This window comes from Xiphophorus hellerii, chromosome 24 (assembly GCF_003331165.1).
Source record: "Xiphophorus hellerii strain 12219 chromosome 24, Xiphophorus_hellerii-4.1, whole genome shotgun sequence".
Lineage (NCBI taxonomy): Eukaryota > Metazoa > Chordata > Actinopteri > Cyprinodontiformes > Poeciliidae > Xiphophorus > Xiphophorus hellerii.
Window position 1 is genome coordinate 12,051,080 of NC_045695.1, and position 23,526 is coordinate 12,074,605.

At 39.6% G+C, this 23,526-nt stretch overlaps 1 protein-coding gene and 3 long non-coding RNA genes across 4 annotated transcripts in view; all 4 read right to left on the minus strand.

The window, feature by feature from the left end:
• Window positions 1-2,457: 2,457 nt before the first annotated feature.
• On the minus strand, window positions 2,458-3,733 carry LOC116716308 (protein NLRC3-like). Its single transcript, XM_032557228.1, has 2 exons — window positions 3,134-3,733; window positions 2,458-2,463 (listed from the first exon to the last, which is right to left on the minus strand). Exons 1-2 carry the CDS (start codon window positions 3,731-3,733, stop codon window positions 2,458-2,460), a joined length of 606 nt encoding a protein of 201 aa, XP_032413119.1.
• A 1,979-nt stretch (window positions 3,734-5,712) lies between these two features.
• Window positions 5,713-9,142, minus strand: LOC116715964 (uncharacterized). The gene is made up of 4 exons (XR_004338299.1): window positions 9,010-9,142; window positions 7,831-7,886; window positions 6,230-6,387; window positions 5,713-5,758 (listed from the first exon to the last, which is right to left on the minus strand). It is a non-coding gene; the product is annotated as an uncharacterized LOC116715964 (long non-coding RNA).
• Window positions 9,143-9,700: 558 nt separating this feature from the next.
• LOC116715990 (uncharacterized) lies at window positions 9,701-15,153 on the minus strand. Its single transcript, XR_004338327.1, has 2 exons — window positions 15,051-15,153; window positions 9,701-10,243 (listed from the first exon to the last, which is right to left on the minus strand). It is a non-coding gene; the product is annotated as an uncharacterized LOC116715990 (long non-coding RNA).
• A 3,872-nt stretch (window positions 15,154-19,025) lies between these two features.
• The window catches only part of LOC116715975 (uncharacterized), a 4,686-nt gene continuing 185 nt past the window's right edge, over window positions 19,026-23,526 (minus strand). Inside the window, exons 2-5 of the long non-coding RNA XR_004338311.1 lie at window positions 20,993-21,166; window positions 20,283-20,456; window positions 19,594-19,746; window positions 19,026-19,074 (exon numbers count right to left, since the gene is read on the minus strand). This is a non-coding gene — a long non-coding RNA (uncharacterized LOC116715975). The remainder of the gene's footprint in view (window positions 19,075-19,593; window positions 19,747-20,282; window positions 20,457-20,992; window positions 21,167-23,526) is intronic.

A 23,526-nucleotide genomic window follows, 5' to 3' on the forward strand; every position in this document is an offset into this window, starting at 1 on the left:
AGACCCGACTTGGTAACTGGATCAGAACCACTCAGTTTCTTCATTAATGGCCTTGGGTTCTTATTAAAGCTGCTGAAAGCCAATGGAGGCCATTATTTCCTAAGGAGACGTGACCTGATGAAGCATCATCACAGAGACGAGGCTCCAACCGACTGACAGCTGTCAGACTGAAGAGGACGGTTCCTCTCTGACCCGGCCCAACAGAACCACAGCTTCAGGACAAAGCTGAGGAACCTGCTGCTGCTGCAAACCTCACTTTCATTCATTTCATCTAGATTTGCTTTTCTACAATCAGTCATTTCTTAGATTTGGTCATTAATGATGATTTGAACTTGTCAGTGTTTGTGGCTCGACTCTGGAGGAACAACATTTCATTCTGGATGTAAAGATGAGAATCAGAAATGAGAAATAAAACAATCTGAATCTTTACCAAACCAAACTGAAACATCTCCATCATTAATTTACATCATTTGAATTATTTTACTCATTTTGTTCATCAGTAAAAAACATTTTAAAGTAAAAAACTGAAAAACAAAGTTCAATAATCTCAAAGTCTGAAATAAGAAAAAAATAATATATAAGGTAAAAAGTTTTAGAGATTTTATTCTGACATTTAAACAGGTTGTTTTAAAATAAAATATATTAGAATAAAAGCATTAATTAAACTAATGTTTAAAGTATAAATGAATGATTTTATTGTATAAATAAAGAAAACAAACCTCAGATTCTTCACTTTACTGACTGAACTCTCCAGGATCTCAACCAGAGGCTTCAGATCAGAGTCTCCACCTCATTATGGATCTGATTTATTTCCAGTTCAGTCAGATCTGGGTTGGACTTCAGAGCCGAGGCCAAAACTTCACATTCAGCCTTTTGGAGCCAACAGCCACCAAGTCTGTGATTAGAGAAGAAATAAATTCAGTTCTAATGAAATCAATCTGGATCATAAACAGACTAAAATATGATAACAGTGATGTCATCATCTGATCAACATCTGATCTTCAATTTACTGAGTTTGACCCCACAGAGAATCTGTGCAGTTCCTGGTTAAAGTCCAGGTTCTGGTTCTGGTCCAGGCTTCATGTCCTCAGACCTTCAGCTGCAGTCAGATGTTGAAGATCTTCTATCATCTGTGAAGGAAAGTTCAGTTTTCTCTGCAGCATCTGATGGAGCTGCAGCATCAGAGCCTCAAAGGAGCTGAAGCAGCTGATGAAGAGGCTGACTGAGCTGATGAAGGAAACTACTGGAGATGATGGAGAGGAGGAGGAACTGCTCACAGCTCGGACTTGGACTAGACCGTGTGGCTCAGAGGAACAAAGGTTTGGATGTTAGAAGAAATTGTTGCTAAACTCTTAAAGAGCTGAAGACCAAAACAGAGCGTTTGGGTCCAGCAGCATTTTTCATGGTGAAGCAGTGAAAGTTCTCCAGTAACTAGAAGAGGCTGGGATGTCTAAAGAGTTGAAGCTCATGTCTCTCCAGGTCTTCATGGCTAACAGCTTCAACAAAAGCTGCAGATGAAGAGTTGATGAGGAAAATGGTTCCAGCTCTGGAAGCAGAGTTCTCAGAGCTTTGGGAGGATCTGACAGAAACTAGGACTTTTTCTGGAGCCAGACAACAATCACCACATTTTGCTCTCATTTACAAACTCAGAGGAAACTAGTGGGAGGAGGAAAAGTTGGTTCACTAAGTTTCTAACTGGTTTCCATGACAACAGCAGCAATTATTGGGGTTATTTTAAAGTATCCATCAAACCTAAACAGTGATTTTATAAAAAAAGACAAAGATCCTAAAAGGAGTAGCGGCTCAATGAGTGAAGAGGAGTTTAAAGTGTAAAAGTCTCTCTGGCTGATTGGATCTTTCAGACAAAATAGATTTTTTTCTAGAGTTCAGGGTTTTCTATTCATTTAAACATGAAAACTGATAAAAAGATAAATATTTTAAAAATGATCAAAATGTCTAAAACCAGAAGCTGCAGCTGTCCTGGATGAGCTGAATGTTTAGATGGTTGAATGGCTGAAATAGTCCAGAGGATGAAGGAAGAAGTTAAAGACCAAAAACATCCAGAAGCAACTTGAAGAAGAAGAAGAAACAGGAGGACAATAGAGCTGAATCAGCATTCACACAATGAAAACATCTGGACTCACCGAGCCTTTCTGCAGTTCCTCACAGCTGGAACCAGTCTCAGTCGTCCTTTATCTGATGATGTGTTGTACTTCTCCAGGTCCAACTCATCCAGAACCTCTGACATCTGCAGCATGAAGGCCAGAGCTGAACAGTCAGTCACTGAGAGCTGCTTTCCTGAATCCAGCAGCCGTTGGATCTCCTGATAAAATGAGACGTAGTTCATCTCCACCAGACAGTAGAAGATGTTGATGCTTCTGTCAGGAGAGATTCTTTTAGTGTTCATCTCCTTCAGGTTGGTGATGCTTCTGTCAGGAGAGATTCTATCAGTGTCCATTATATCTGAGAAAGCATAGATTGTCATAGTGTTCGTTTCAGTGGTCATCTCCTTCAGGTTGGTGATGATTCTCTGGATGGTTTCTGGACTGTTCTCTGTCTGACCCAGCAGATCTTCTAAGAGTCTCTGGTTGGACTCCACAGTGAGACCATGAAGGAAGCGGACAAACAGGTCCAGGTGGCCATTTTTACTGCTGAGGGATTTCTCCATGACTTCCTTCATGAACTCATCTAGAGATGTTTCTCTGTATTCTTCTCCCAGAAACGTCTTGATCACCTCTGACTTCCTGCTGGTGAAACAGTGGAGCATGTAGACTGCAGCCAGAAACTCCTGGATGCTCAGATGAACAAAGGAGTAGACGGAGATGTCGCACGTCCCTCTCTCTCTTTTAAACATTTCAGTGAACACTCCTGAGAACAACGCAGCATCATTGATGTTGATGTAGCACTTTTTGAGCTCTTCTTCATAGAAGATCAGGTTTCCCTCCAGCAGCTGCTCACAAGCCAGTTTTCCTAGAGACTCAATCAGCTTCTTGTTCTCTGGACTCCAGATTGATCTTGTCTTTTTTCCTCCATCATACTTTTCCTTCTTGATTGCGAAGTTAACCTCCAGGAATGCTATGTACATCTCAGTCAGAGTCTTTGGCAGTTTTTCTCCCTCTATGGTCATCATCACATCCTCCAGAACTTTAGCAGTGATCCAGCAGAAAACTGGGATGTGACACATGATGTGGAGACTTTTTGATTTCTGGATGTGGGAGATGATCCTGCTGGCCTTCTCTTCATCATCTCTGAATCTCTTCCTGAAGTACTCCTCCTTCTGGGGGTCAGTGAACCCTCTGACCTCTGTTACCATGCCAGCAAACGTTGCAGGGATCTGATTGGCTGCAGCAGGTCGTGTGGTTATCCAGAGGAGAGCAGAGGGAAGCAGTTTCCTCCTGATGAGGTTTGTCACCAGAACATCCACTGAGCTGGACTCTGTAACATCAGTCAGGATCGGATTGTTCTTGAAATCCAGAGTAAATCGACTTTCATCCAGACCATCAAAGATGAACAGAACCTGGAACGTTTCAAAGCTGCTGATTTCTTTGGTTTTAGAAAAGAATTTATGAATCAGTCCTAATAAGCTGAACTTTTCTTCTTTCAACGTATTCAGCTCTCTGAAAGTGAATGGAAATATGAAATCAATGTTCTGGTTGGTTTTGCCTTCAGCCCAGTCCAGAGTGAACTTCTGTGTTAACAGTGTTTTCCCAATGCCAGCCACTCCCATGGTCATCACTGTTCTGATTGGTTGATCTCTTCCAGGTGGGACTTTAAAGATGTCTTCTCTTCTGATTGTTTCTTGTTTCCTGGATGCTGTTTCAATGTGTCTGACCTCATGTTCCTGGTTGACCTCTCTAGTTTTCCCCTCTGTGATGTGGAGCTCTGTGTAGATCTGGTTCAGAACGGTTTGATTTCCAGGTTCAGCGACGCCTTCAGAGAGACTCTGGAACTTCTTCTTCAGAGACGCTTTATGGTCACTCTGACACCGAATATCAAAATCTGAAGAAAGAGACAAAGACAGGAGAGGAGACACTTCAGCTGAACATAAGGAAAACAATAATTTTTTGATATTCTCAGAGACAATTTGTGCATCAGATTTAATGGATGAGAAAAAAGTAAATCAATAAATAAAAAGCCCAAATTTTATAAAAACTCTGCATGGTAAGAAGAACGAAAGTCACGACTGTAACTACGGTTCTATGAATCCCAGATGACCGCCAGAGGCGGTGATTAAAGCACTGGATGACGATTACCGACAGAGTCCTGAGAAATCACACACAGAAAAGAAACAACCCCGAAAACATGCCCACCTCACTGGGATGATGATGAGCGCTGGGATAGGATCCCAGGTGAAAGGTGGCCCAGTTAACCCTGTAAAACCTAGCAAAGGTATTTGGGGATGACCAAGAGGCTGCTGCACATATAGCCTCCAGAGTGACCCCAGACACCCAGCATCTCACGCTCACAGGACTCGGTCAGGTCGAGCTGAAATCGCCACTCTTGACCCGTAAACCGACGAGCGAATAGGCCAGGAAACACGGCTGCACAATGTAACAAAAGCAAACCTGAAGCAGCTACGATAATAAATAAAGACAAGCCAGATATGGAGGCACAATATAAGAAAAAGCAATCCCAAAAACGGAAATTAATTGAAACCTTCAATTCATCCATGTGCTGAAGATGTTTGACCATCAATCTGCAGGCTCTCTGTTCTTCTTCATCACAGCATCTATTTTGTTGCAGTCCTTGTCTGCTCTGGTTTGGTTCTTCTCAAGTTGACCTTCTATCTCTGAATGTTTAAAGACGCGATCTGATAGAAGGTCATCAAGGAGCTGTTAACTCTCAATATTATTGGTGAATATTGTGATGAAAATATTGACTGATTAACAAACATTTTCATCACTTTTTTCTCCTTTCTTTATCATCATCACCAAGTCTTCATCTCAGTCTCTAAGTTTTAGTTTCTCTGTTACCAAATGTTGGAATAAAAGACACAGCAAGTTTTTGCATCTGAGATAATAAATTAGCCATATGTCCTCCTGTATTGAAGTTCACAAATCAAATATGTTTCTAAAAACGTCACAGCTGGTTTTAAATATTCTGTAATTAAGACGAAACTAAGAACCTACAGCAGGTTTGAAGTCTTTAAGTATTTTAGTTTTTGAAGCAGATCAGCTTAAAGATGCTCAAGATAGTGAGAAATTATGTGGAATTGGCCTTTAGTCATTTTCTGAAAACACATAAAACACTTGAATAATATATTAATTGCTTAAAAGATTAAATGTCAAAATTAAAACCTGGATCTGCCCACAAATAATCAATTATTACACAACCATTATCTGATTGATGATCTCTTTATCCATCCTGTCTGCATTTCATTCCTCTGAACCCTGTGATGTCTCATCATATTGATCCTATAAAGTGTTTCACTAGAGCTGGTGGCATGGGTAATGGTGCAAAGCGACCCTTCAGAATAAAATTAATTGTTTATTTTTCTGAACAGGCTCCAATTAAATGAGGACCATGTTAACCAGAGTTACCAGCACATGAGTTCCAGTTACACCAGCTGAAATAATTGATCACTAAAAGACTTTTAAACCTTAAATTTCCAAATCTCAACTAAAGACGTGGATCTGGTCCAACAGAGACGACAGGAGGCTCTGATTGGAGGAGTTCAGTCTCACCTGGAGAACAGCTGCTCTGATTGGCTGTCGGCCGTTCAGCTCCTGTTCTGGGTCTTTCTTCACACTCACAGCTCCTGTAAAGACATTTCTTCATCAGTGAAATATTTCACTATCAACAAGCTGGAGCTGAACATGTTCATGAAGGTCCACCACAAACTAGAGACCAGAACTGGGTCAGAACAGAACCTGAGATCATTGATGATCTCTGGTTTGAAGTTCTTCATTGTATCATATCTAGTATCATGACTGATACCAGTGTTCCCAGTCTGGAAGCTCCAGTGCTTCACTGGGTTTAGAGACAATCTGAGTCGTTGCTCCTCACATTGTTGGTTGTTTTTGTTTTCATGCAACATTTTCATCATTGATTCATTCAGACTTTCATTCAAACTCTGATTTACTGACCAACATCCTTCATGACTAACTTTAAATTAATATCTCAGAAAATTAAGTTACTGTTTATTGAAACACTGAAGATCAACCAGTTAATATATTTTATTTTATATCTCTATAGATTCACATGAATCAGTTAGAAAATGGTTTCTTACTTTCTGTCTGATGGTCCAGGTTCATTACTGAACTCTGGAGGTTCATCTTTGGACTGGTCACTCCTCATAGATGGACTGATACCCATCTTTCATCTTCTGGCCTTTTGGAGAGAGAAACCAGAACCAGTCAGTCCAGTGATCCGGTTCCAGTAACTGTCCTGTGAAGCAGAAAGCTGGTTCCCATCATGTGTTCAGAGGATCAGAGTGAATCATTTGAATGAATGAGTGAACATTTCCTATGAACTAGTGAACTTATTTAGCTCCCACTGGACTTGAACGCATCATGACTCTATTGTAGCTCTGTATGGAGGGAGTCAGTGAGCAGAAGGTTCTGAGGGAGCAGCAGCTCAGGTCGGGTCCACAGCTCTCCTCCAGACAGAACCGGCTCCAGCTGGGATCTCAGCAACATGTCAGCCTCTGTGTGCAGCTCAGCAGGATTTCCTCTCAGCTCAAGAGACACAAAGCAGCTTTCAGGGACCACAGCATCCAGCTGAGGTACCAGCTGGACCCACTGCAAGGAATCATGGGTAAACAGCTGCTTCAATAGGGGGATGAAGCCCCCAAACACTCAGCGAGGCCTGAAACATATTTAGTCAATTGATCTGATTGAACTTCAAAATAAAGAGACACATTAATGCAACTCTTTAAGTTAGAAACTAGTTTGTTACAACTGATCTAAAATGTTTGTGAAATTATTTATTTTATTATTATTGCTCCATTTAAAAGTTTTGTTATTTTTAGGGTTGAACCGACTGCAGTTTTCTGGCTGATCGATTCCGATTTTGCAGATACTGATTGCTAAACACAGCAACCTTTCAGGTAAGAGTCAGTCTGGATCTGGATGCATTTTTCCAGCAGAGCTTTGAGAGACAAAGAGTTTCTTCCTGCTGAAAGGAGCAACAAGAGGAAAACCTGGAAAAAGACCAAACTCAGTGAGGAGGAAGAGAGGAAATCTGTGGACGGCTTAAAGCCGGTTCTGATCCACAGACAAGAGAAACATCAGTTTCTGCTGAACCCCAGACTGATGAGGGACGGAGTGATGTGATTCACTTCCTGCTGATTTCAACAAGCAGAGAAACTAGTTTACAATGTTTTAGTTCTGCTTTTTAGGTTAAAACACCAGAGAGAGTCGCTGCAGCAAGAACTGATGGACTGTAAAAGTTACATTAAGTTCTCAGTTTATTTAGATTAAATCTGAAAAGTTCATTATTGCTCCACACAAACAGATCAGCTTTAGATGCTGCTGTCATGGTAGATCATAGCTGATCATTCACCAGGTTAACTGCGCAGTAACTGAGCTGTGTGTTTATAGTGTGTTCAATATTTCTCTTTTTCTTCCTTATAGTCGCATAATGTAACCTCACTTAGCATCACTTTATAAGCAGCAACGTCTCACAATAAAGTTTTCATTTGATCTAATTCCTTTCTAGATCAGGCCTTCAATAAAGTAAACAGAGCGCTGCTGCGGGGACCAGGCCCTATGAGAGCCGAGCGACCCAGGCCGAGGTGACTGAGGCCCCGGGAAGCCTCGGTGGGTTCATCGGTTAGAAAGGCTCCAGAGAGCCGAGAGACACGGAGGGACCCGGAGCGGCAACACTTACCTCTAGTAACAAGTCAGCAAGTTATTTCCATCCTGCAGCTCAAAATGGAGGCTGATCTGAAGGAGACCAAAGTTGGTTTCAGTTTCTATTTCCACAGGAAGTTACGTAACTTGTGTTTTCCTCTAGAGCCAAAGTTTGATTCATCTGAATAAACATTAATAGTTCAGTTAGATTTAACAGAGTGAAAAAACTAGAGTGAAGATGGAAAAGCTTCAGTATTTCTGTTTTGCTGTTAGTGAAGCAGATCTGAAGCTGAGCAGCTTTTTTCATGGATTCAGCAGAAAACCAGCAGAACAAACTGCAGTTTAACAGGCGCTTGATGGAGGATTATGAGCGCTCACTGCCCTCTGGTGGTGAACTATCGCAACTACAGATATTCCTCTTCATATTAATTACAGTTTATTTGATCTCATTTTCACTTTTATCAGGCCAAATCAAATCAGCTTACATTAATGTTAAATAAGAGTCACTGCAGGGTTAGTACATGGAAAATAAAACTTATTCTATAAAAATCCTCCAAAAACGATTCACTGTGGGAAATTTTGAGACTCAAGGCCTGAAAAAATATAAATAATAAAAATGTGTTTGAAATAAAATTCAATCACCTGCGATAGGAGCATCAAGCAGGATGAAAGCGGCTAATAGAGAAAAATTAAGTATAAAAAGTTAATAAAGTTTAAATTATTAGTACTTAATATTACTTAGTTAATTGCAGTCTTTTGTAGAACTGAATTAATCAGTAAATAAATGTATTACACATACAATATTATGCTGCTGCTGTTAATGTCATTTAAATACTTTTATCTGTTTTTAAAGACTGTCTACAGAAATAACAATATTATACGGTGGTGGTGCAAAACCTCAGCAGAGTTTAATTTCCTGCTTTTGAATAAAAGTTTCAGGGAGGAAACAAGAAAAGTAAAATTTATTATTTAATATGAAAACTAATTGAGAAAATTAACTTTTATATCGCTAATGTGAAAGTACTCACAGGAAGTGAATGTGGTTTGTAAACGATCTAACTTTATCAAGTAGTTGTAGTTACCATCTGTGTCCACTAGAGGGCAAAACCCGCCCTGCTCTGATAATAATAGTTCAGTTCGCGGCTCTGCAGCTAAAACATCAACATCATTCTGACTGTTTCCAGGATAATTTAACTTTTCATAAATATTTTCCTACCTTCAGACCGGAAGCTCAGCATCTTATCGTCTAAACCAGAGTTGTAGAGCTTTGATTCAGCTCTGTTGGACCTGAAGCTCCAGTTTAGGAGCCACAGCTCCTCTGAAGCTGCTGCTGGAGTCTGTTAGCATCGTTAGCATCGTTAGCATCGCTCAGAGTCTCTGCGGCTGTTTTCATCTCTGTGGAGCTGCTTCTAGTTCACACTGACAGAGAAAACATTGAAATGAACCCAGGAGAAGAATCTGCCTTCATTTATCTCACTGGGAATCAGTGAGATAGAAGTGAGAACCTACGATTAAGCTGTAAAAATTATAAACACACTTCCTGTGACGTCATTCAAAATAAAACCCCGGAAAATATAATAACAGTACAGTTCTAGTTTAAAGAAGCTTAACAAAGAAGCTTTCAAGGAAAAAAACTGTATTGATTAATTAAAATGTTTCCATGTATTTTATTTAAACATCTTCAGTTTGAATAACGCAAAATAAATTTCTGCAGTAATTAGAAGCTTTAAAATCTAGATCAACTGAACAGGATGCTTCCGTCTTTACTAAATAAAGATGAAAGTTTTTAATTTTATACTTTATTTCTTTGTTGATCTGAATACAGAAACCTAAACATAACGGAGGACTAAAATAAAGGTGCTGTTACTATATTTGTACACAAACAGCTACATAGAAAAAACACAAAGAACATTATTAAAAACTTTATTGTCTCATTAAACACCCAGGAACCAACATTCGATAGAAGAAATGTGAAAAAAATAACATAACATTGGTGCAAAATACTGCAATTCCCAATATTCCTTTAAGACCCAGCAGATGTCGCTGTAGCTCCATTCAGAGAAGAGAAGCTGCAGCTTCGCTCTGATTTTCTCCTCTAATTTTACATTCAGCATATTTATCAGGTATTTCCTGTGGATAAAAATATTTGCAGCTCTCCCTCCGAATAAAAAACAACCCAGAATTTGGAGTGAAAAACTGTGACTCACCAAATCGAGACAGCTGTTTCCTGCTAATTATCTCGGAGGAAAATTGTGCAAAAAAACTTCCTGGAAAACCGAGAGTGACTAAAACTTCCTGAACGAGTTCCTCGATGCCATCTGCTGGCAAAAAGGACACAAAGACGCTTTAATCCCTCGTACTGTTGATGTTCCTCTGGCCTCCTGCTGCGTTTCCCCTTCGGTTGCAGCGATGTCTGAGGAAGAGGAGGAAGAGGAGAAACGATGGTGTCTCTGGGACGACAGAGAGAAACAGAGCAGCCTTCACCTCAGCTTCACCTTTCACCATCTGCAGCTTCTGCAGTTTAGCAGCAGCAGCAACCAGATTATGTGCTTCTTTTAGTAATAATTGGACTTTAATGGCTGCTTGAGATGAGATGAGTCACGATCGGCTGAAACCATCAGTATATATTCACACCGGCTGAAAATCTGAAGAGAAACTATTATCTAGAGCTTATAATTAAGTTGCACGATGAACTTTGATGCATTTGTAATACAAAGAACTGCTTGAGTCAAAGAACATCTAGAAACACATCGAAGCAGAGAGAAACGCAGAGTTACGGCAGGTTGCTTTGAATTATGCAACTAAACACTTCAGGAGGTTGAAAAGATATTTACACTAAAAAAGAGATAAATATTATTTTTCTCAGGTTGAAATGAATCAGATTAAACTTTCTCTGTTTTAGGTCACTGAGGAACATTATTTCTTTTTTCTCATTTCCTCAGTTTTTGGTTGATTCACCTTGAAAGGAGCAGTATTATGTCTTTTACAGGCACATAATGTTAGCATCAGTTATAAAAAAATGCAAAATATATCAAATGTAACTTACATAATTGGACTTAGTCATTTAACACCTTGAAATTGGGTCTCTGTCTCTTTAAAAACTCCCGCTCTTTCTCAAACTCCGCCTTCAGGAAGTCATCACAACATGGTTCCTCTATTAACCCTTTAACAGTTTTTACCAACGTTGAACTGAGAAGCAGCTCAGCAGATTCACCAAATGTTTGCTAACTGCTGCTGGCTAGTCTGAAGGAGCTGAGTGTGGGAGGAGCTGCATCTCGGAGGCGGGGCTACGTCCACCCAGACGTTTTTGGACAGCTGAATGGTTGCCGTGGAGATTAAATAATTTCTCAAACGTGCATGAAAGAATCAAGGTGTGTTTCTGATGAAGGAATAGCACTATAACAAAAAGTCACTTTTAAATAATACTGCCCTTTTAAAATATCAAACTTGGTTCAAATAATTTGAATTTCCTTCCACCAGTTCCTCATTCCCGACCAAACTGGTGTAACTGGGTGAGTTTATAAGCATTTTATTACATTTCCTCACAACTTCCCATAAGACCAAGACTGAGAAAATGTACTTTAGTCGATTAAAGCCACCAAAATAAACTGTAATCTGGCCTTATGTTGCTTTTAGAGTAATGACTGAGTGGCCTTTCAGCCCATTTTAGCACAGCAGCATCTTAACAAGAACTTTTGATAAAGTTTATTATAGTTGCACAAACATAATGGAACTAATCTGCCTCCAACTAATTCAGATGCTGTGAATTAACCAATCAGACGCTTCAAAAGCAATGACATCATCATTTTGGCTTTTTACCAGAGACTAAATTAGTTTAAATTAAAACTAACCGTCTTTCCTCTCATTATTAATTTCCCAAAAATAAGTATTTTTCATAATCCATAAGCCATCAACCTTTAAGCTTACATTAATTAATTTCTTATAAAGCTAGGGAAAATAAAGATGCATAAACATTAATGATGTTTTTTTTATTTATTGGCAGATTAATGTTTTTTCTGATACATTACATAATGACATCACTCTGGTTTGGCTTCTGTTCTCCTCTAAGTGGTTTTTATTTTACTTTACAGAAGTTTTCAAGCTCTCCCAACTTTCCTTCTAATGGCAGCAGGTTTTATTGTATTCTACATTAGATTTGATCAATAGCTCTCCAGGTTTTCTGAAGGTATTCAGAGGATTTTCTCACAATTTCTGTCCGGTCTTTGTACCGCAGCAGCGTTTAGTGTAGTGAAATAAAAGACAGGTGTAAAGTGGCAGGAACAAAGACGCTCAAAATGTCTAAACTCCAGCTTGTCTTGATTTTCATCCAGTTTAACAGATGAACTCTGACCTTGCCCAGCCTTTTATGGCTTTTGTGATTTGACACCTTCGTTCGTCACACACAGAAACATGTACCAGCTACGTACCGAGACGATGCGCTCTGCCACCCATTTGTTGAGACCAAATCAAATAAACTAAGAAATAAACTAAATTCAATACGGCCCCCAACAGCAAAACTTTCTTTTTTAAATCACAGTGTTTCCATTAAGAACATTTAGTTTTGAAATTGTGTAATTATTTTGTGAATTGAAGGGCAGCTAATGTGGAAAAGCGCCTCTGTTGCCTGGATTTTGAGCTCATAGCATGAAATGCTAATAGCAGGGGTGTCCAAGGTGTGGCCCGGGGGCCGTTTGTGGCCCTCTTAAGGATTTTTGCAGCCCTAATGGAGCAAATCTGGCCTCCATGTGACAATATTTTATTAACATTTATTTTAAAAAAACCCCTACTGTATTGTTTTTACCTCTAAAATAAATATTTCTCAAATATCAATTGTTACAGCTAATCATGGATCCATTTAAGTGAATTTAAAGCAAGGACACTCTGCGGTCGGAGATTCGGATCAACTGACAAAACAGTTGGATTTTTATTTTGCAGATTTTGGTTCAGCTGCTAAATAAAAGCTGGAGAGTTTATATTTTGGAAACCAGTGTAGAGTCTGAAAACTTGTTATATATTTAAAACTCAATAATACATCCAGGCTGAAGCCTTTGTGCTATGAGTGACCTACACATTCAACAGACTCAGGCTGCCATATACAGATAAACACCACAGCTGGGAGGTCCAACATATACAAACAGTGGTGCCAAAGCATGTTGACATGTGGCAAGAGGAAGATGGAATCGAACCTACGCCCTTCCTATTACAAGACAACAACGCTACTCTCAGAATCTTGACTTTTGGATCCCACAGAGGAATGTTACTGACAACCTCAAAATATACTTCAGTTTCCTGATTCAGCTCAATTCTTCCTCTAAAACCAGGTTCTGAGTCTCTGACGTCAGCAATTATAAATCACTGCAATTAATAAACATGATTTGATTTTAAAATAATTGGACATCATTTATTCTCCTTGTTAATTTATCATTTCTCTTTCATACGTTTTATTCATTGTTAGCTTTCAGTGCCTGCGATGGACTGGTGACCTGTCCAGGGTGAACCCCGCCTCTCGTCTGGTGACAGCTGGAGCTGGGCCCCACCGGCCCCCCTCACCACCCTGCAGGGATCAACGTGTTCAGATCATGGATGGAAAGATTTGATGGTAGATTGTCTCCCTTAAGACCTCACTGAAAACAGCTTCATAGTTGATGCCTCAACATCAACTGATTCTATCATATTGCTGACTATTTTTCTACTTCTAACATAAACAGGTAAAGAAGTAACCTAGAAATGTTTTCCCAGCCCAGGCATCCGGTCCCAATCATCATCAGTTCTGATGATGTCACATGCATAGCGAGTCCGCTACGTCTTAAAATTGTAAGTCAGACTTTTTTCTTTGCCATTTTTCTGTACTCTTTAAAATACAAATGTTCTTTTTTGTAGGTTTCTGTAAAGTGCAGTGAATGGGAATGTTCTGCCGTTGATCCTCACTGTTCTTAGGAAGGAGAAATGTCAGTATGTTTGCAATAATACTGGAATACTGTGATATTAAATTAAAACAATACTCTGTCCTTGGTTAAATATTTTTCACATTTCCTCTAAAGTGTACCTATTGTTTCATTGTACTAATTTTCATAAGCATGTTGTCTGCAAATTTTGAATGTATTGACAATTTGTACAATTCTGTAATAGTATATTGGCAATGTACTCTTGAAAAATGTAAATATATTTAAAGTAAAATGTGATTTGTTATGCATGCCTGCATCCAACTCTATGACCAACATTCACCATCCGACCCGATGGAACTGGAGAGGTTCTGAAGGAGGAATGGCAGAGGATCCCCAAATCCAGCTGTGAAAAACTAGTTGCATCATTTCCAAGAAGACTCATGGCTGTACAAGCTAAAAAGGGGTTTCTACTGAGCAAAAGGTCTGAATACTTATGACCATGTGATGTTTCAGTTTTTCTTTTTTTAATAAATTTACAAAGCTTTCTACAATTCTGTATGTTTTCTGTCAAGAGGGGATGCTGAGTATACATTAATGAGAAATAATATGAACTTTTCTGAGATTAGCAAATGGCTGCAATGAAACAGAGTGAGAAATTTAAAGGGGTATGAATACGTTTCATTCATTAATTCACCAGGGACTTTGATTTTCCTCATTAAAACAAAATCAGAGTAAAGGAAAAACATGGATATTTGAAATGTCCGTGATTGTATTCAGTGACTCAAATATAAAATACATAAAACAACTTTCCTAGCAAGTTGGCAAACAGCTGTGGAAATTATTGCTGTGATTCAACCAACAATTTTATGATTTTCTAATGAGCAAACATTTAAAACCAGAAAGACTCAGAAATGGAGCGATGGTCAGAAAGAGGTCAAGTTTTCCATATTAAAGAAAGTCCATAAAGTAACGCATTTGATCCAAAATGTCTGATTCAATCTGGATTTTCTACTGATAAAAGCCCAGAGAAATCCTCTCTGATCAATAAATTATTGACTTCATATTGAAATATTTTCCATCCACCAATCAGGAACCCAGATATCTCAGCCGGGCCACAAACACTCAGAACCTACTGGTACCAGTTTGACTCCACTATGAAACTGGGAGCAAACTCAGCTTGTTGTCTGGGTTACAGATGAAAACTCAGAGAAAATCAGAGTTCCTGATTGAAACCAGGTGCTGCAGCTCTGCATCACAACCAGAACCAGAACCAGAACCAGGCCCAGTTCTGGTTCTGGTTCTGTCCAGCAGCTCAAAGAGAGAAAACCCAGTCAGGACTGGAAAACCAGAAGAATGTGGAGTTAAAACTCACCTGATCAGATCTTTGCTTCTCCTTCTGTTCACACAAACCGAGTCGGAACGAACTGGACCCGATTCTCCAGAACTTGAACCGGACCCACCTGAGGCTCCGCCCCCTCTCACAGCAGAGGTGTGTTGCTAATGAGAAGAATCCTGTCTGATCATCACTACCAGGAAATAAATGGAAAATAACAACCAGTTCACATTTCAGTTAAAGATTATTATGTTTAAACATTTCAAGATTTTTTTTCATGACTATTTCATTAAATTAATAAAGATTTTCAAGTTGATCAGATTCAGTTTTATCTATAAAGACTTTTATAAAATAGCCAAAGCTGCACCAAGTTTCTGCTCAGCAACACAATAAACCACTAATAATAGTTTCTGCTTGTTCTAATCCTCAGCGCTCACGTAGCAGAGCTCACTTCATTTAAGCCTCCTGCCTCTGACTCCCCAGAGGATCCATCACTCTGCGTCTCTGAGGTCTGAGTCCGGGTCCAGAAAATTATCTTTACACCCGTCTGGCCCCCCGGCACTGCAGAACAGGACATTACCTGTCCAGATCGCTACAAAAACATTTACAAAAAAACAGAAATATAAAATACAGCGGACCTAATTCAAACCTAATTCAACATTTATAAAGAATCCTATGTTCTTTTTTCTTGCACCCCTTCAAATAAAGTCTTACCAAATTTACTTCCTTGCAACCACATTGTTTTAAATAATATCACACCCTGGTTCACTTACACCTGCTTAGTTGTTTATGCTGTGGATTAATTTCACATTGAAACATTGTAAATAAAACATCAGCAAAACAAGAAGTGAACACTCACCTGATCCAGACGCTGCTCTTCTTCTTCTTCTTCTTTTCTGGCGGTTGGCAAGCAACTTATTGATGTGCATTACCGCCATGAACTGGAATGGAGTGTGGATCGGGATGCTACATATATTTTCCCCCAAACCCTCAAAAAAAGAAAAAGAAAAGAAACCTTATATCCTTTCTATCAATTTCGTTTTCTTAAGATAATTTATTAAATAACAAAAATATACAGACTCTGCTCTGCTGCTGCATGGAGTCTGAACCGGTTCTGATCCAAACCTGACTAGAGCTGACACACCTGAGGCTCCGCCCCCTGACCCTGCTGAGGCTCCGCCCCCTGACCCAGCTGAGGCTCCGCCTCCTTCCAGGTGACAATAAACACCTTTATTTTCATGTTTTCCTTTGTATGAGTTGAGCTGTAAAACTTTAGGTCAGTTTTGAACTTTTTCAGGTTTTTCTCAGTTTTCTGCTCATTTCCAACCAACATTTTATTGCAGGAAATCATTTCAGGAAGGAACCAGAAGATTCAGGAGTCTGGGAGATGAGACTGTAACCGACCTGAACACTGAGGCCCCAGAGCGCCCCCTGCAGGATCTGCTGCACCATTAACCAGACAGAAATGGCAGTTTTATACAAGTTATTATTCTAATTCAATGGCTGATTTAAACTAGAATGGCTTGAGTTAGTCCACTTTGACGTATACCTATTTCGGCTTCGATAGTCCAACTGGCCTGAAGGATTTTATCTAGCAGGTGCTTTTGTTCAGTAAATAGGGCCATTACCTTATCAGTACCCTGGTAATGGCCTCAACGCATCTCACAGTTGCACAATTGTTCCTTAGACTTCGACTTCGACTGACTTTGTTGTCATTTTCAACAGTATAAAATATGAATATAAATCTAAATATAAAATATAAAGTGCAGGACTGACAGTAAAATAGAAGTTATTTAGCTCTGTATATGTGCAAGGTATAAAGTGGAGACCAGTTTTTGAGTGCAGTCCAGTTAAGAGTTCAGCAGTCTGATGGCAAGTAGGAAAAAGCTGTTTCGGAACCAGGTGGGCCTGCACCGGATGCTGCAGAACCTCTTTCCAGAGGGCAGCAGGGAGAACAGTCCATGGTGGGGGTGTGAGGGGTCACTGATGATGTTTTGGCCTCAGGACACGCATCCTGCATCGATGGTTGACCTGACACTTCGCCCTTTGCCTGAGCTGGGGTGTGGAAGGTTGTTGCCGAAGCAGTTTCTCCTTGTGTGCCTTCTTCTCACTCACATGAGAGTTACCGAACTCTTTTGCAAGCTCAACCAGGAAGTCCACCCGTCTCTCCTGCACCCCAATGCATGCCTGATAAAGCACATGTGCATTCAGTGCTGCCATGTCAATCATGTTTGCCAGGTTTGCTGACCAGCTGTCACATAGTGATGGAACCTTGGTCACCCCCCGCAAGATTATGACTGAAATAAATGCCATTAGTTCTTGTGAACTAAATAGGTGAAGCAGTCACCTATTTATCCTCCACAGCACAAAAGGCTGCATGCAAATTTGCATGTGCAAAGTCTCCCAGATCTCTTTTGCTTACACTTTTTGCATGATTTTTTTGAGGTGGATCAACACAATTAATTTGGTTAGTTTATTTCTAAACTGTCATTTTAAAACCCTCTTAGCTTTATTTCAAAGAGAAACATTACTAATTTCTTTTAGAAAAACCTTTGCATATTTTTTGAAACAGATTCTATGTTTTGCAAACTCTATGTACATTTGGCAAAATGACCTGGATAATGCAGCACAACATCATGGATCAGCTGCAAAAGGTCACATCTCTCCAAAAACACTTCATGTATGCTTCAAAACTAAACTGAAGAGCACTACCTACAGGAGACCTGATCTCCTGCAGGTATCATAGATACCCACCCCCAACATGGACTATTCACACTCCTACCTTCTGGCCTGACGGTCAACGACCACATTTACAATTGAAGAAGGGATGCTAATTTGAGCCATCAGAGTCGTCAGGGTGGAGATTTAGGCCTTTTGGCCCTGGTAAGCCGATGTAGGCAGGACTCGAAAACTGAGCTATCCTAGTGTTAATTAATCGAGTTTTGATTGAAAAGATTGATTCTCATCTGTTTTATTAAAAAAACATCTTCAGTCTGAATACTGCAAAAATAAACTGCTGGCTAAATTAGTAGCTTAAAGCTGAAATCAACTTGAGATGTTTCTGCTTTTACTAATTTAAGCTGTGAAACTAAATGTGAAAACTTAAAATACAGCAAAAATGGCCTGGAGGATTAAAATGAAGGTTTAGTTATTATATGTGTACACAGTCAGCTGCATAAAATACACAAAGATTTTTAAAAACTTTATTTGGTCATTAAACATCCAGCAACCCACATTGCATTAGAAAATGATGAAAATCAAACATGAACCAATCAGCACATTATCCCAGTGATTCTCTGAGGTTTGAAATAAATCAGTAAATCACAGTAAAGAGCCTGAAGTTCTCTAGAAAACTCAAAACATGAAATATGGAGTTAAAAAAGTAAAAACCAAAACAAACTGAGAAATTAAAGCTGAGAATCATGATGACGTAAAACTTCAAGATTTAGCTTTTACAATGAACATAAAATATATAAAATCTTTTTTTTTTCAGGTTCCACATGTTCCTGAAAACTGCTCTAAGATCAGAGTTTCTGTAGGACATCCAGTTCTAAACTGGTTAAACTGGTTTCTGTGATGGAAGCTGAAGTTTCTCTGCAGTTTCCAGTAAAGCATCTTTTTATCTGTGGAGCTTTGAGGAACATTTTCATGTCAGCAGAAGGAAGAAGCAGCAGAGAAAAGAGGTTTGAAGTGTCTTTCATGGCTTCAAAGCTGAACTGAAAATGATTCCCATGTTTCCATTCTCAGACCATTTCTGGTTCCAGGATGAAAATGAATCAGAGAGAAAAAAGATCAACTTTCCAGTTGAATCCAGTTCAGATCAAAACTCCATGAAGCCTCTAAATGGAGCCCAGTTTGAATTGGATCTTTATTGATCCAAAGAGACAAACAATATCAGACACTAAATGACAGACACGAGAAAATAAACGGGAGGAAAACCTTGGAGGTCAGAGGTCATCATCATGATCCAGTCAGAGTCTCTTTAGACTCAAACTGCTGCAGCTTCAGCCTCTGAGGATCAGCAGGACACTGAGACCATTTTCTACTTCACAGAGATCAGATCCTGCAGAGAGAAGAAGGAAGGAGAGAGCAGATCAGTGAGTGTTTCCAGCCTCTCTCCAGCAGCAGTCAGTGACGCAGCACATCCACTAGATGGTTTCCAGGCTGCAGTCAGACTGATCTCAGAGCTGTGACCAAGATGAACCTGATCAGTTGTTTCCTGTTGAACTGAGAGAACAAACAGATCTGAGATCAGATCTGCTGCTGCCACAGTTTGATGGATGAGGACCACTGTCTCTAGACATGTTGGACGGCTGGACGCTGGAGTCCAGCTGGACTTCCTGGAGACATGGACACAGCAACAACACTCATCTTCACACCAACACAAACGCAGGAACACAGCAAGCTGCTGCTCCTCTGATTGGCTGATTGCTGTCTCTGTGTCCAATCAGGAAGCCTGAACCATTCTCCTCCCACTGAGAAGCTGCAGCTTTACTGGGAACACTGGATCTTTGCTTTGATGCTAACTGGGTTTAGTTCAATATGCTGACAGCAGCTGGACTCACTACAAACATTTACTTACTCTAAAGTCTTTACAAGATTCTTCAGCTGCTGAACATCTGAATCCTTCAGGTTGTTGTATCTCAGGTTCAGTTCTGTCAGACGGGTCGGGTTGGACTTCAGAGTTGAGGCCAAATAATCACAGCTGATCTTTGACAAACTGCAGAACCACAATCTGAATAAAGAATAAAAGATGTGAGCTGAAGCCAACAGGATGCAGGTTAACCAGTCCAACAGAACCAGTTAAAGATTCTCATCAATATTAATGCCAACAAGCTGCTGCTTCAATAAAGACCTGCTGACTTCAGAACCAGAACCAGAACCAGAACCTGGTACTGGGTCATGTTGTGTTGGAGGATTTTAGTCAGTAAAATCATTCCAGGTTCTGATCAAAGTGTTGAAGCATCAATCATTGATTATTGATTAGTTCCTGTCAGATTCCAGGAATTCACTTTTCTAGACTGGGTTGAATGACCTTTGACCTGCTTCACATGAGGGGGATTTCTACACACTGGGGGTCCGAATGCTGTCCTGTTCTGACCTCAGATCAGCAGGTCCAACTCAGTTACACAGAGGAACTAAATTAAACTCTGGATCCAAGTCCAGGAACAAACTCAGAAAATATTTATTAGAACAGAAGAAATTAATTTGATTTATGATCAATTATATATAATTATTCACAGAAATATCAATAATTATATGATTACATACATCAATGTCTCCAGTCTGCAGCCTTCAGTCTGTAGAAAACCACAGAGCTTCTTCAGTCCAAAACCTTCCAGGTTGGTTCTGCCCAGGTCCAGCTTTGTCAGACGGGTCGGGTTGGACTTCAGAGCTGAGAACAGAGAAGTCCAGCTGGTCTCTGACAAACTGCAGTGATCCAATCTGAATAAAGAATAAAAGATGTGAGCTGAAGCCAACAGGATGCAGGTTAACCAGTCCAACAGAACCAGTTAAAGATTCTCATCAATATTAATGCCAACAAGCTGCTGCTTCAATAAAGACCTGCTGACTTCAGAACCAGAACCAGAACCAGAACCTGGTACTGGGTCATGTTGTGTTGGAGGATTTTAGTCAGTAAAATCATTCCAGGTTCTGATCAAAGTGTTGAAGCATCAATCATTGATTATTGATTAGTTCCTGTCAGATTCCAGGAATTCACTTTTCTAGACTGGGTTGAATGACCTTTGACCTGCTTCACATGAGGGGGATTTCTACACACTGGGGGTCCGAATGCTGTCCTGTTCTGACCTCAGATCAGCAGGTCCAACTCAGTTACACAGAGGAACTAAATTAAACTCTGGATCCAAGTCCAGGAACAAACTCAGAAAATATTTATTAGAACAGAAGAAATTAATTTGATTTATGATCAATTATATATAATTATTCACAGAAATATCAATAATTATATGATTACATACTCCAATGTCTCCAGTCTGCAGCCTTCAGTCTGTAGAAAACCACAGAGCTCCTTCAGTCCAGAACCTTCCAGGTTGGTGCTGATCAGGTCCAGTTCTGTCAGATGGGTCGGTTTGGACTTCAGAGCTGAGAACAGAGAAGTCCAGCTGGTCTCTGACAAACTGCAGCACCTCAATCTGAATAAAGAATAAAAGATGTGAGCTGAAGCCAACAGGATGCAGGTTAACCAGTCCAACAGAACCAGTTAAAGATTCTCATCAATATTAATGCCAACAAGCTGCTGCTTCAATAAAGACCTGCTGACTTCAGAACCAGAACCAGAACCAGAACCTGGTACTGGGTCATGTTGTGTTGGAGGATTTTAGTCAGTAAAATCATTCCAGGTTCTGATCAAAGTGTTGAAGCATCAATCATTGATTATTGATTAGTTCCTGTCAGATTCCAGGAATTCACTTTTCTAGACTGGGTTGAATGACCTTTGACCTGCTTCACATGAGGGGGATTTCTACACACTGGGGGTCCGAATGCTGTCCTGTTCTGACCTCAGATCAGCAGGTCCAACTCAGTTACACAGAGGGACTAAATTAAACTCTGGATCCAAGTCCAGGAACAAACTCAGAAAATATTTATTAGAACAGAAGAAATTAATTTGATTTATGATCAATTATATATAATTATTCACAGAAATATCAATAATTATATAATTACATACCCCAATGTCTCCAGTCTGCAGCCTTCAGTCTGTAGAAAACCACAGAGCTCCTTCACTCCAGAATCTCCCAGTTTGGTTGTGATCAGGTCCAGTTCTGTCAAGTGGGTCGGGTTGGACTTCAGAGCTGAGAACAGAGAAGTCCAGCTGGTCTCTGACAAACTGCAGTCCAATCTGAATAAAGAATAAAAGATGTGAGCTGAAGCCAACAGGATGCAGGTTAACCAGTCCAACAGAACCAGTTAAAGATTCTCATCAATATTAATGCCAACAAGCTGCTGCTTCAATAAAGACCTGCTGACTTCAGAACCAGAACCAGAACCTGGTACTGGGTCATGTTGTGTTGGAGGATTTTAGTCAGTAAAATCATTCCAGGTTCTGATCAAAGTGTTGAAGCATCAATCATTGATTATTGATTTGTTCCTGTCAGATTCCAGGAATTCACTTTTCTAGACTGGGTTGAATGACCTTTGACCTGCTTCACATGAGGGGGATTTCTACACACTGGGGGTCCGAATGCTGTCCTGTTCTGACCTCAGATCAGCAGGTCCAACTCAGTTACACAGAGGGACTAAATTAAACTCTGGATCCAAGTCCAGGAACAAACTCAGAAAATATTTATTAGAACAGAAGAAATTAATTTGATTTATGATCAATTATATATAATTATTCACAGAAATATCAATAATTATATAATTACATACTTCAATGTCTCCAGTCTGCAGCCTTCAGTCTGTAGAAAACCACAGAGCTCCTTCATCCAGAATCCCAGGTTGGTTCGTCAGTCCAGTTCTGTCAGATGGGTCGGTTGGACTTCAGAGCTGAGAACAGAGAAGTCCAGCTGGTCTCTGACAAACTGCAGCCCTCAATCTGAATAAAGAATAAAAGATGTGAGCTGAAGCCAACAGGATGCAGGTTAAAACTGAAACATGAACAAATAAATAATAAAAATGTAGAAAATTAATTTCCCTGAATGTAAAAGAAACATGATGAACTGATTCTAACATCTGATCCAGTCAAACTGGTTTAAAGAGTCCAAACCAGCAGAACCAGAACATTTGATCAATAAAGAAACTCAAAGTTTTCTATCAGCCTGGATGAGTTGAGCTATTTCTGCTGGTTCCTGATCATCAGCTGGAGACCCGACTTGGTAACTGGATCAGAACCACTCAGTTTTCATTAATGGCCTTGGGTTCTTATTAAAGCTGCTGAAAGCCAATGGAGGCCATTATTTCCTAAGGAGACGTGACCTGATGAAGCATCATCACAGAGACGAGGCTCCAACCGACTGACAGCTGTCAGACTGAAGAGGACGGTTCCTCTCTGACCCGGCCCAACAGAACCACAGCTTCAGGACAAAGCTGAGGAACCTGCTGCTGCTGCAAACCTCACTTTCATTCATTTCATCTAGATTTGCTTTTCTACAATCAGTCATTTCTTAGATTTGGTCATTAATGATGATTTGAACTTGTCAGTGTTTGTGGCTCGACTCTGGAGGAACAACATTTCATTCTGGATGTAAAGATGAGAATCAGAAATGAGAAATAAAACAATCTGAATCTTTACCAAACCAAACTGAAACATCTCCATCATTAATTTACATCATTTGAATTATTTTACTCATTTTGTTCATCAGTAAAAAACATTTTAAAGTAAAAAACTGAAAAACAAAGTTCAATAATCTCAAAGTCTGAAATAAGAAAAAAATAATATATAAGGTAAAAAGTTTTAGAGATTTTATTCTGACATTTAAACAGGTTGTTTAAAATAAAATATATTAGAATAAAAGCATTAATTAAACTAATGTTTAAAGTATAAATGAATGAT

What these genes read in the sequence shown, in the direction of transcription:
- LOC116716308 (XM_032557228.1), bottom strand. Translation starts at nt 3,733, where the DNA reads ATGACCATGGGAGTGGCTGGCATTGGGAAAACACTGTTAACACAGAAG.